General features: G+C 34.9%; 1 protein-coding gene across 4 annotated transcripts in view; it reads left to right on the forward strand.

Moving 5' to 3' along the window:
• The window catches only part of LOC150104923 (uncharacterized), a 431839-nt gene that overhangs the window by 353675 nt on the left and 64363 nt on the right, over window positions 1-13801 (forward strand). For 3 of the 4 annotated variants that reach the window (XM_090395426.1, XM_090395427.1, XM_090395429.1), the window contains one exon: window positions 10637-10747. The exons of the other annotated variant lie outside the window; for it this stretch is intronic. In XM_090395426.1, the coding sequence (XP_090251552.1) occupies window positions 10637-10747 (111 nt within the window). The remainder of the gene's footprint in view (window positions 1-10636; window positions 10748-13801) is intronic. 4 annotated transcript variants of the gene reach the window in all.

Below are 13801 nucleotides of genomic sequence, written 5' to 3' on the forward strand. Positions count from 1 at the left end.
GTTCCAGATGCTATTTATTGTGCCTCTTCTTTCCACAAAACCATTTTGTGTTTCACTGATTTGGTTCTTTATATTTACATGTATTAGATTCAGTATACTCTTAGGTGTTTGTGAGATTACACTTAAAATTCTATACTCTTCATACATACATATGTATTGTTGCTTTTTGGGATTGGAATGTAGATTGATTTCTTGAAATCCTCCGGTACCTTCCCTTTGTTGTTTTATATTCTTTATGTCTCTCAAACAATTCCTTCCATCTTTTCCCAAGTTTTTAATTATTTCTGCTGGTATATCATCTCCTGGTGTTTTCCCATTTGGCAAACTATCTATTGCATTTTCTAACTCCTCATCAAGTAGTTCTGGTCCTTTATTCTTCTTCGATTTTAGGGATTTCTAATCTGCTTCTGTCATGTATAGTTCTGAAATGTATTCCCTCCACCTATTATTAATATCTTCAGGCTTGACAATCTTTCCATCTTTTTATATATTTGGTTTAATCCTTTATCCAAGTATAAGCAAACAAAGTTTGCACCTGAAATATTTTCAGGACTGGGGCAACTCGTGGTAAAGGTGGAGTAAGTTCTGATCACTTGCCTTAGTATCTCCCATAATGTAGAGTACATCTCCTTGAGGACATGTATAATGCTATGCATTAAGGGAAAGGGTCACTATCCAGACCGGTTTCAACCTTAATTGAGGTCTCATCAGTGGGAGCCAGATCCAGAAGGTGATACTAAGGTGGAAGTAATTCGGAAGTCATATCACCATATACCAGTTGCCAAAAGGCATCAACATCTTATTATTAAAATTCTCTGGATTAGAGATAGTTGATGGAAGTTTTTTCACTTGGCTATACTACCAATTATATATTTGGTTTAATCCTTTATCCAAGTGTAAGCAAACAAAGTTTGTGCCTGAAGTATTTTCAGGACTGGGACAACTCGTAAAGGTGGAGTAAGATCTGATCACTTGCCGTAGTATCTCCCATAATTCAAAGAACATCTCCTTGCGGACATGTATAATTATATACATGTATATGTATATACATGTCCGCAGGGAGATACTAAGGCAAGTGATCAGAACTTACTCCACCTTTACCACGAGTTGCCCCAGTCCTAAAAATACTTCAGGCACAAACTTTGTTTGCTTACACTTGGATAAAGGATTAAACCAAATATATAATTGGTAGCATAGCCAAGTGAAAAAAATTTCCATCTTTTTCTTTGATTTGATTCTTTAACATGATTTTTCTTATGCCATTATGTTAAGTTCTTTAATTTTGTTATATTTCTCTGTAATTTTATTTTCTTTATCTAATTCTTCTATTTCCTTTACATTTTTGATTGATCCATTCATGTTTTACTCTTTTACATTCATCTTTAATTTGCTTATCCAATTTCTTATGTTATTCTTTCTGTCCTTTTTTATTTTTTACTTTTCTTCTTTCCTCCATTAAGTCCAGTATTTTCTCTGTCATCCATGTTTGTTTGTTTTTTTCTGGCTCTTTCTTTTTTACCAATAACCTTTTTTTGCTGTGCTAATTATTAGTTCTTTAAGGCTTTCCCAGTTAGGGTTTTCTTTGTTCCTCAGTTCTTTACTTATTCCATCTTGGAATGTTTTTTATTTGCTTTTAAATTTTCTAGATTCCACTTCACTCTTCATTGTTTTCTTTATTTTCTTGAGTTTTATTTTGTCATTAACAGTAATCTGTGGTGCAAGCCACAGTCTGCTCCTGGTATTATTTTCACCTTCTTGACACTGTTTCTGTATCTTCTGTTAATCAGAATGAAGTCTATTTGGTTTTTTGTGATTTCATCTGTAGCAGTCCAAGTATGTCTTGTGCTTTCTTTTTATCATAGAATGTTTCCGATTATTAGGTCATTTTGGTTACAAAATTCCAACAGTCATTCTCCTCTGTCATTGATTTGTCCTAATCCATATGTTTGCTTATCCTTGTCTTCCCAATCTTTGCATTACAGTTGCCCATCACAGGTACAACTTTGTCTTTCTTTCGTCCATCTGTTGTTTCACTTATTTGTTCATAAAATCCTTCTACTTCTTCATCTGGGTCTGTGCTAGTCGGTGCATATACTTTCATGATGATATCTTTAGGGCAGAGCTTCCCAAACTGTGTGTCGCGACACGTTAGTGTGTTGGCTGCAGTGTGAAGGTGTGTCGCACAAACATAAAGCGTTAAACAGAATAATCGCTGAAAATTTCCACAGCGAAATCCATTTCTCAAAGTACCAGTATGACTTTTAGTTAGCGCCGTTAAAGAAGATATTTGGTCAACCACCCGGATGAGCCTATTAACTTGCATGCAACCATCACTTTGATATTTGATCTTATTAAATATCAAAAGGAGTTGCTTGTTATAGTAATAATGGGATCAGTTTTAAAAGGAGTAAGTGATTAATCACTTACTATAAATAGTCAATTTTTATTAACCGGGTATCAGATGAACAGGAAGATATTTTTAAATAAACCTTCTAAAAGTTATACAAAATATAATTGTAAAAGCATATACTTAAACTACATCTGATCTGGCCACGTGATCCATGAGAAGCACATCAGACTGAATTACTATGCCGCGAAATTGTGTTTGTCTAAAAAGAGTGTCACCAACATGAAAAGTTTGGAACACACTGCTTTAGGCTGTGATTTTACAAGTATAAAATCACAGGAATATAAAATCACTTCAATATACAAGAATATCTCCAAGATATTCCTATATTGAGATTATGGATTTTCTAGTTTTTGTTTTTTTTTTTTTTCAAAATAAAGGATACACCTTTTCCTGTTTTGTTCTCCCAATGATGTGGTGACGTGCTGTTTTCCATTTGGGAGACATATATCAAATTGGTCTGCCCCTCTCCAAAAAAATAAATTTCTTCTGTTCCTAAGATATCAATTCCGATTCTCTCCATTTCTTTACATACATTCACCAGTTTCTCAGCTTGATTCATTCCTCTAACATTCCAGGTGTAAATCCTCATGAGGTTGCCTTTTCCTGCAGTAGCATATTTCACACGTTCAGCCTGGCATACTTCTTTTGCTTCTGTGTCAATCTATAATACAACACTGGAGCTAATACTGTGCAGGGGAGAAGTTCCCTATTTCGTCAGTTGTCCATTTTGGATCAGTCTCTGTTCAGGGCTGCCCATTCTGGATCAGATGCTCCTGAGTGCCTGTTGGTCCACAGGAGGTATTTCATTTCCCTCCTACCACCCATGTCTGGGAGGCATTCCTCAATCTGCCATCTGGGATGTGCTCTCTAGGAGTTACAGGCTCACCCGAGAGTTTAAGCAAATATAACAAATTGTTTAATAAAATACAGTAAAACCTCGTTTTTACGTTTCTGCAATTTACGTTTTCCTGTCATTTACATCATTTTCCGTTGTCCCATCTTAAGGCATATTCTTACGATATATTGTTTTCCCACCATTAACAACTTGATGTGGATGTTATTTCCTGTGATTTGCAGTTTTTTCTCGGGTAGCAACACTGATTTTCGAATCGATTTCTGTTCCCAGGTGATGTTGCTTTCAACTGTAGTTTCGTTTCTGCCATCACGGTGATTTGCACGCTTTCAGCAGTGATGTAGTGATGAGCGATACTATGATTTTTCAATCGCAGTACAAATTGATACCGTGAAGTTTTCATATCACTAATTTTAAACTGTCAGTAGTTCATGCCACCCGTAACATGTTGTGGTGTGATTTCACATTCACTGTGCTGTATTGAAATCGTGAACAAGGATCATACACAAATTGTGAAATCACATTCACACTTCTACCAAGTAACAGTTGTTACTTGTGAATATTGGATATCAGTGAATAAACCATAGTTCGTGTAATATTGATTCACTAGCTTGCAGTGTTGGTGTTTGTAGTTGCAGTTCAGAAGCACGTAGTATATTGCAGAATTTCTGCTATGTAATTTAGCATGTGATAATTGCTTTCAAATTGCAGTGGTGAATGATTCATGTTAGTAACATGGAGAAAAAAGACGAATGTATTTTGGTAGAAGAAAATATGGCAATTCTGCGACATGTAGATTGGCATGCTAGAACATGTGCGCAATTAGCAGAAGATCTTGGACTCTCCATGTCTACTGTGAACACGATAGTAAAAAACAGGTCAAGCACTGAAATCAAAGCAATCTGGTGCTATGTCAAAAAAATGAAAATATATTCAGACATTGACATACGATGAATATTCTACATTCGTATATTCTACATGGCTAACGTATTAACTGAAGTTCTACGTGTGTTAATTTTATATATATTTTTCTTTCTTAATTGCAGATATAATTTTTTTTTATTTCTTTGATAAGCTGATGATGCAATTTTATTTATTTTTTTATGCATCAAATTCCTTAGATGTATTCTCAAAGGATGTAGAGGATACTATACAGTTTGCATTATTACTAATTTCTTATCAACAAGTTTCCTCTAAATTAGCCTTATCTGTCAGAACACTAATACTGTTAGATCTATTATTTCATTCATCTAAAACACTTCTGATTGCATCAGTCCACCTAACTTTTTGGTCTTCCTGTGCATCTTTTTTCTGCATTAAACATATGTTTTGTTAACTTTTCCTCTGCCATTCCATTGAAGTGACCATTTCATCTCAGATTAGCTCAGTTCACACATTACTGAATGCTGATAATGTCAAGTTCCTTCCAATATCTTCATATTTAATGAAATTTTTCTCATGCATCTCATGTCTGTGATCTCCAAACTTCGATTACTGTTTCATTTCTAACCAGCTCTCAGATCCATAAGTTAAAACAGGTTTGAATGCTATCTTGTATACAGCTACTTGAGTGTTTTGACTGATTAATTTCTCTCTTATTCCATATAAATTTATTCTTTCAAATCCCTACCATACCAGCCTTACTTATTCTGTTTTTTATTTTGTTATTTAATTTGCAGTGTGCACTTAAAATTGTGCCTAAAAAGCAAAAGTTATACTTTTTCTATAGTTTTACTATTCAGGATGCGGCTGAGAATCCTGCAGACTTGTACTAGATTCATTTAAGAGATAATTTAAAACAGGGTTTCTCAAACTTTTCCTATGACTGAACACTTCACAAATCCTGAAATTTTAACAGAACACCTCGATTAGAGTTGAGTATCATCGGTCTCATATTCAGTGTAAAGCCAAGCGCACACTATCGCCATAGTGGGCTATATCGCATCACAAAAATGCAACAGCGCACACTACAGGTGCACCGGGCCGCATCGCATTGCATTGACCTTGCTTGTGACTGCATGTTTCCTAGAATGGATACCACCATACTTCACTCGCACTTGGAGGTATCAACAACTGCAGGTGGCTGAGTCAAAGCCAGCATGCGCTGGCCTTAATAGCACAATCCACACACAAAGTGAGGAGTGCCTGATTGTCAAACATGTTTGAACTTGTAGCAGCATTTAAAACCATTCCACGCTTATATTAATTTTGATAATAATAATTAACGGCTATTTTAGCCTGTTTTTGTGGCTAACATAACTCAAAAGGGGTATATATATACATATATAATTTAGGACATTACGGGCGAGTGTAGAAGGCAATTATGGCAGAATAAAAAATGTTGAAAAATTATGTACATACCTTGATTTTGGTTTAAAGATGCCTTCTAAATCCAAGCTCTTGTGGAAGGGGGGGGGGGGGGAAGAGGGAAAGAACATGGAGATGTACTTGGGACACGGGAAATAAGTTAGGGAACCCGGGTTACTATTAATAATTATATATATAAATATATATATATATTATTTTGTTGTGGGGAGAGGGGGGAAAGGAAGGGGAAGGGTACCCTTGCCCCAGTTTCCACATAAGGATACCCTTCCCCTTCCTTTCCCCCCTCTCCCCGCAACAAAATAATATATTTATATATATATTATTAATAGTAACCCGGGTTCCCTAACTTATTTCCCGTGTCCCAAGTACATCCCCATGTTCTTTCCCTCTTCCCCCCCCCCCTCCACAAGAGCTTGGATTTAGAAGGCATCTTTAAACCAAAATCAAGGTATGTACATAATTTTTCAACATTTTTTATTCTGCCATAATTGCCTTCTACACTCGCCCGTAATGTCCTAAATTATATATATATATACCCCTTTTGAGTTATGTTAGCCAATGTATTAAATATAAGGGACACTCCTAAACAAAAACAGGCTAAAATAGCCGTTAATTATATGAATAGTGTTTTAGAGGAGTAGCATGGGAATTTCCCAGAAATTATACTTAATTTTGATAATTTTTTTAACAGAATACTTATTCACTTTCATGGAACACTGGCGTTCCTTGGAACATAGTTTGGGAAACACTGATTTAACAGATCCTTTAACATTACCTGCAGAGTAAAGATTAACATATCCAGTTAGGATATGAGGTCTAATGCCACTTTCCTTCATAAGTGCTATAGTAATACAGCACTTATCCATCATCTGTATGTAATTCATATGGATGGTGAATAACCACTGAAATGGTATGCATCCCCTTTTCTCACACCTGATTTGATCATAACCTCTTCCTGGGGCATGATGGACTCTTTCTGAATTTGTTTTTATTTCAGAAATATCAGTTATGTCAGTATGGCATTTCTCTAATTCTTCTGTCACTTGGATTTTGTTCCAGTGGCTGACTTTTCACCATTAACCTTAGTTCCTTGATGAAAACTACAAGTGCCTTGTCTAATCAGGCACTTATAGCACCATTTTGTTTTGGTTGAAGCCATAAGAATACAGTTTGGTTGGCTAAATCCCGAATTGTTAACTCATCCAATGGGATGTACCATGAGAAGGTGAGAATTGGACATAAGGTTAGAAACCTCAATTCTTTCTCTGCATTCCTTAGAAGGCTACATCAAGATTATAATATATTTAATAACTTTGATGGGCTCAGCTGCATAATCCTGGTTCATCTACTTCAGAGACTAAACATACTTTTTTAAGCCATTTCAAATCTCTATTAAACAGTATGGTGTCTCAAACACCTGTATATGAAAATTATCTCTTCCCTAAAAAGATTTACTGACATCCACATCACTGTGGGATTCAAACCCACAGCCTATTCTGTGGTGACCAGAAATTATCTGTTTGACCAACCAGATCTGCAATTTGGTATTTGAGTAAACTGTTTTGCACTATGAATACCATCTTTTGCCAATTTCCATTATTTAAGTTATTAATCAGATAAGATTGGGAAAATTCGCAGTAAATTAAACTCCAGTCAATGTTATCCAGATCCAAATGATGCACATTAAACTTTTCTGTAAGTAATGATGCAGTTTTTAAAATAGAAGATCTTGCTTCCATGCAGATTCATGTGTTCATAAATTGTATACAAAAAACAAATGTGAGCAATATTCCATGCATTTTAGTATTTCCATGCCTATTAGTAGAAACTTGATACCCACATATTTTCCAATGAACAAAATTTATAATTTTTTTTCCAACTACAAAGGAATCTGTTGCCTCTGTCTCTACCCAATGTTTGAGATTCCTTGAGTATAATTTAACATACACTGGATAAACAGGCCATTCTGTTGGGAGGTGGGGGGAAGAATTAGCAATCATTAGTACTCTGTTGAGCACCTTAAACCCCCAGAATCCATTTTCTCACAATACAATATTAAGACCAAAGTATCCTCTGGAATGATAGTTGCCATTCTAGAGCCACCATTCTGTTATACTGCCTGAACTTAAATCTCTATCTTAAAAATTTGAGATATTTTCATCCTGTGTGAATATCATAAATGATTAACTGTCTTCTAGCACATGACACTTTCAGTTGTAGTTTAACCATTTTTGTTGTCTTGTACTCTGTCTTCCTTTGCATTATTTGTTCCACACTGATTGACTGTTAATTTTGGTACAGAATGTTTTTTGCTAATTTTCTATAACAATAAGATTTTTTTTTTGTGAGAAAAGGACATTTGTGTTTTGGAATCATTGAAGGTGATTAGGTTGCCATCATCCCATTGAAGGATGATATTGGAGATCAGTATTTATGAGTAGGAGTGATTGAGAGTGCTGTCATCATCATCAAAACTGTATATAGCATTTGAGGTTAGTAAGATAAGGTTGTTTATGTATAATTTAAACTGTGATATATTGATTTTTAATTGACCAGTGATTTATAAACACAATGCCAACAAGTTTTGCCAATGGAGCTGTTTGGCTTCTTCAGGTCTTATAATGGTAAGAGAAAACTCAAAATGGCTAGTACAGAGAAAATGGAGTAACACTATCATATAAATTAAAAAATTGAAACAGATGCGTAACATTACACGCATGGAATGTGTTGTATAGTCACTGTTGTATGAGCATGTTCTATAGTTATGAGCAAAATGATATTCTGGCAAACTGAGCGATCTTATTAAGGTTTTCCATATGTCAGCTATTAACATTCCCTAGTTTCTGTTAAGATTTTCTCCAGAACGGAGGACTGCTACGGCTTCCTTGAAGTTTCTACAACAGAAGTCTTTTTCTTCTAGATAAGGCATGGAGCTCCTATCCCACTCAGTGGTGTGGTTTGTCATCGCGAAATGATGGGCTAGACCTGAATTGTCTGTTCTGTTGTTATTAACATCACCTATATGTTCTTTTTTTTTTTCGGATTTCGAGGCTTCTCGACATTTGTCCTACATAGTTTAGGCCACAAGAGCATGGGATGTTGTACACTCCATGTTTGAAGAAAGCATTAATGTCTTTTAGTGATCTTAAAATGTGGCAGACAGTCTTTACAGGTTTGAATTCAACTCTGATGTTGAAAGGCCTAAGAAGGTTTGCGATCTTTTTCGACACTGTACCTGCATAAGGAATAACTATTGAAACATATTGAGTGGTGGTAGGTTGTTGTTGTGGGGATTGTTATGAAGAATCCTATTGATTAAATTCTTTGGATAGCCATTGTTTATTAATGTCTCTGATATTTGAGTAAGTTCATCATAGTTCTTCTGAGATTATGTTAGTGGCTCTATTTTTGAGCATATGTATTATGCTTGAGCTTCTGGGAAATATGGTGAATTGATTTGAAATGAAGGTAGCATCCCGTGTGTATTTTTGTGGTATGCTTTGCTAGTTTCTTTATTAGGGTGTCCAGAAATGGCAGTTGATTATCTTTTTCCAGTTCCAAAGTGAATTGTATTTTTTGATGGAAAGCATTAATTTTTTTAAAAAGTCCAAAAGAGCTGTTTTTGTGTCCCTCCAAATTATGAAGACATCATCTACATACCTCTACCATACTAAAGGTTTTGGTCTAATTTTGAAAGGATGTCTGTTTCTAGCTTTTCCATGAACAGATCTGCACAGGGCTGTGAGAGGCGACTGCCCATAGCTAAGCCATTTAGTTGTTCTTATATAATGTCATTCCATTTAAAATAATTAGATTTGAGGCAATAACGAAAAAAGTGAGCCGTATCTTCCAGAAAGATTATACAGGATACTGATAACTTCTTCTACTGGGATGTTGGTGAATATAGACACCACGTCCAAGCTAGCGAGAATGTCTGTATGTCTCTCTTTAAGATTGGAATGCTTTTTAATTTTTCAATAAAGAGCTTTGAATTCTTAATGTAAGTGTCTGATTTTTCTGATATGTCCTTTTAGGAGGCTGGAGAGGTATTTGGGCAATAAATATGAAGGAGAATTTCTTCCATCAGCGATCAGGCATAGCAGAACTCCACTTTTGTGTATTTTTGGGGCACCATACAATCGTGGCGTCAATGGATGTAGTGACTTCAGATTCCATTGTAAGTCTGTGGACCAACTAGTCATGTTCCGTAATAGGTTATTAGTGTCCTTGTGATTTTTCCTTGTGTTGTTTATGTATATATGGAGAGGACAGATGAATTAACAGAGCTCTGAAAAATGCTACATTAATAGAAAAAGACCAAAATGAGAACACCTACCATAACACAGAGAATGACCTGAGAGAAAAACTGATGGCCCAGTTACAAACAGTGAAAGGTAGATCATGTGGTGGAAATTTGAAGAGAGCCTCTCAGTGATAGCTTGTAGTCAATGCAATGGCATATTTCTCTGAACATTGCTACAGCATATGTCCAGAGGTGGTGACTAATTAATTGATGGTCCTCCAGATGTTGAAGTTGATTGTTGATGCCTTCTCCGTTACTTTAAGCATCACCAGAGTAGAACAATAGATCGATAATATGATAAACACTTTTTGAATCAACCAAATATGAGCTTACTCCCATGCTGTGAGGTGGATGCCATCTGAGCACATATATCAAATTTCTATAAACTTAGTAATGATTAATAGATATTTTATTTCTACTCTGTCTAAAGAATCTCAGTTGTGCCTTTTCAAAATAAATTAGATATATAGCATAAAATAGATGCTTTATATTTAAGTTGGAATAAATGAGAAATGATAGCTTCGAGTGTGGTTGTTTTTAATGTTTTTTCAAGGTTTTATAAAATACAGGTTTAAAAAATTCATTTGAGAAGTAAGAAACAAATGTCTTTCCCAATTTTACTGAAAAACTCATATTCTGTATGTGTTTCTATCATAATTAAATAATTAATATAATTACAAGCATTTTTTAAATCTCCAATAACATCATTGATTCCTTAGTCTTAAATATTGAATTTTTTTAGGGTTCTCGTAGAAGAGCAAGTGTAGCAGCTTTTTTCCGACCAAGTAATGCTGAAAGTCCAAGAATTAGTGGGAATAATGGGAGCTGTATTTCTAGTGTAGGAAGTGGTGTGGTAAGACCAAATTTAGATAGTAGTTTTTTCCATAAAATAACTTTCCATTGGATTATAATAAATTAGTTAAATCAAAACCAAGTAACTAGGATGTATTTCTGGACATTAGTAATTTTTTTATCATAATAGGAATTGAGTTTCAGTACAGATAATTTACTGAAGTTGAACCTAAAAGAAGAAAGAAATGGTATCACTGTAAGCACTTTTCTTTCAGTGTAATTGAATATTAAACCACTCATTATATTAAATTTATGGACTCTATTATTATTTGAGATTAAATACAGTATAATAAAATCTTTAATAACCTTTACTTTAGGGTTGTCTCCAGGAATGTGTGCCCATGTATGTATATATGTGTGTTACTGTAAAAATATATAATACAGTTATCCTATAGAATAACAGATTATTTTGGTTAGAGTATGAAGTAAGAATTTTATTTCATACTTGATCTATGTAATTTATGAAAATAACTAAGTAGTTATCATTAAAGTATTATTATTTTTATTATTATTATTATATGGGCATCTCCATGGAGTCCAAAGACTCACTGCAGGAAACCCAATCTATCCATATAATCTATCATACATCTCCTTGAACCCATTGATAGACAAAGTGCTCACAACTGACTCTGGCAAAACATTCCACTCATACACTACTCTCCAAATAAAAAATCTAGTCCTCGCACCTTTACTAACCACACTTTATTCAAATTCCAGGGTGACTCTTTATTCTTGTCCCTCTAGCCAAGTGTCGAAACATTTCTCCTGCATTTATCCTATAAAATCCTTTAAGTAACTTAAATGTCTCTATATAACCCCTCTTATTCTCCTGTCAACTAACTTCTGAAATCCACACACTCTCAATCTATCCTCAGAGGGAATGTTCCACAGACCACTCATCATCTTGGTTGTTCGCCTCTGAATCTTCTCCACCACTTCTTCATCCCCCAAGAGACCAGACTAGAGTACAGTAATCCAGATGTGGGCATATCAAGGGCTTATAAAAAGGAATAACTTCCTTATCTCTACTTGTTAATGTGTTCTTCAATAGCCAAGTAATCTTATGAGCTACTATAGCAACCTTAGCAATATGTCCTCTAAACTTTAACTCTCTGTCTGCCACCTATTTCATCTATTTCCTGGAGTAATGCCCAACGGGATACACAGCTTGTAATCTATTTATCCCGAAATGCATAACATTTACATTAAACTTATACCCATTATCTTTTGTTCACACTGACTATTTAAATCATCCTGCAAGCTCTCCACATTGCCTTGATTAACTATTATTGTACCTAATTTTGCATCATCAGCAACCAACTGAATATTTCCTTTCAGGTTATTTCTTATATCATTTATGTACAAATTAAACAACAATGGTCCCAGTGGCATACCACTAGCCACATGTTTTCACCTTGATTTTGCCCCTCCATATACTACTTTTTGATATCTGTCCAGGAGCCACCCTCTTATCCACTTAACAGTCTCATATCCATCCCCATTTGTTCTAATTTGCTTAACAGAGTTCTATGTGGTATTCTGGCCTCTGCAAAATCCAGCAAAATCATCATGTTGCCATTTCCTTTATCTAACTCAGCTGTTACTCTATTATAAAAAGTTAGTAAATCAATGCCACTGATGGAGTAAGGATTAGATAATGTGGCAAGCAACTCTCTCTACTCTTCTCTAGAGACCAAACATAAAACCTTTTCACTATTAATATAATTACGGCTATTATAGCCTGTTTTTGTTTAGGAGTGTCCCTTATTTTAATATATTGGCTAACATTACTCAAAAAAGGGGTGTATGTGTATATATATATATATATATATATATATATATATTTTAGGGCATTATGGGTGAGTATAGAAGGCAATTATGGCAAATTAAAGAGGTGGAAAAATTTTGTACATACCTTGTTTTTGGTTCTATGATGCCTTCCAATTCCAAGATCTTGCTGAAGGTTGTTTATAAATGGGGGGAGAGGGGGGAAGGAACATGGGGGTTTTTTGACATGGGAAATAAGTTTGGAAACCCGGGTTACTATTAATAATAATATATATTATTTTGTTTAGGGCTGCATTTTTTGTGGGGGGGGGGACGAAGGGGAAGGGTATCCCTATGTGGAAACTGGGACAGGGGTTAACGGGGTGTGGACTGTTTCGGATGTCGTCTGACCGTCATCGGAACCTTGTTGGAATGAGTGTAGGGCTATGTCAAGGCTGCAAGTTGCATCTGCCAAATTAGGGCATTTGTGGTTGCTACATGGCCAGAGGCGTGGCTTAATTTGTAAGTTCTGGATCATCCGGCATTTGGAAATTAGGTAGGGGTGGTGGACGTTGATAGAATTTTCATTGCATTTTATGGCAATAGTTTTGGATATTCTAAGCATTGCTTTGTTGTCTTGTTAACTTTTTCACTTTTTCAAGGCACTTCAGGCCCTCAGTAAGCAATAATGCAACAATACATTTTAAGAAATGCATTCAAGTGGAGGCTGTTCCAAAAAAATATCAGTAAAAGAAAATGAAATAGAGTCAGAGAAACATGAAAGAAATTACTGATGCTAGTTGTTATGAATAATGACCTTGGAAATGTCTGTAACAAAAAAATTATGCAGCAAAAGCTGAACATTTGTGTGTGAAAAAGAGAAAATAGAGTTGAGCAAATTGCTGAGACAAAGACATCATTAACTAACTTATTTGCTCTCTTCTGCATTTAAGGGAGAAATTTTTAGGGAGTTTTTAAAAACACCACCACTGCTACTATGGGAACGGTATTCTCTGATTTGTAACAATTTAATAAGATGTTCAGAGATAAAAAAAAAATAATGCTTGGAGCAAAATAGGAACCCTTTTTTTTTTAATGATGAGATTATAATTTTTTTGCATGAAATAATACGGTATTGAATTTTGCTAGCATTCATGTTAACGAGGTTATCATTCTTTAGGCAGAGATCTGATATATTTGGAGATCGAAATTGAACTTTGTAGATAAGTATTTTAGTTTTGTTATATTTGTAGTGCAGTGTTTCTCAAATAAGAAAGGAGTGGACTAT

Source organism: Typopeltis vanoorti, chromosome 7, assembly GCF_054136105.1.
Source record: "Typopeltis vanoorti isolate ZY-2024b chromosome 7, IOZ_Tvanoo_1.0, whole genome shotgun sequence".
Taxonomy (NCBI): Eukaryota; Metazoa; Arthropoda; class Arachnida; order Uropygi; family Thelyphonidae; genus Typopeltis; species Typopeltis vanoorti.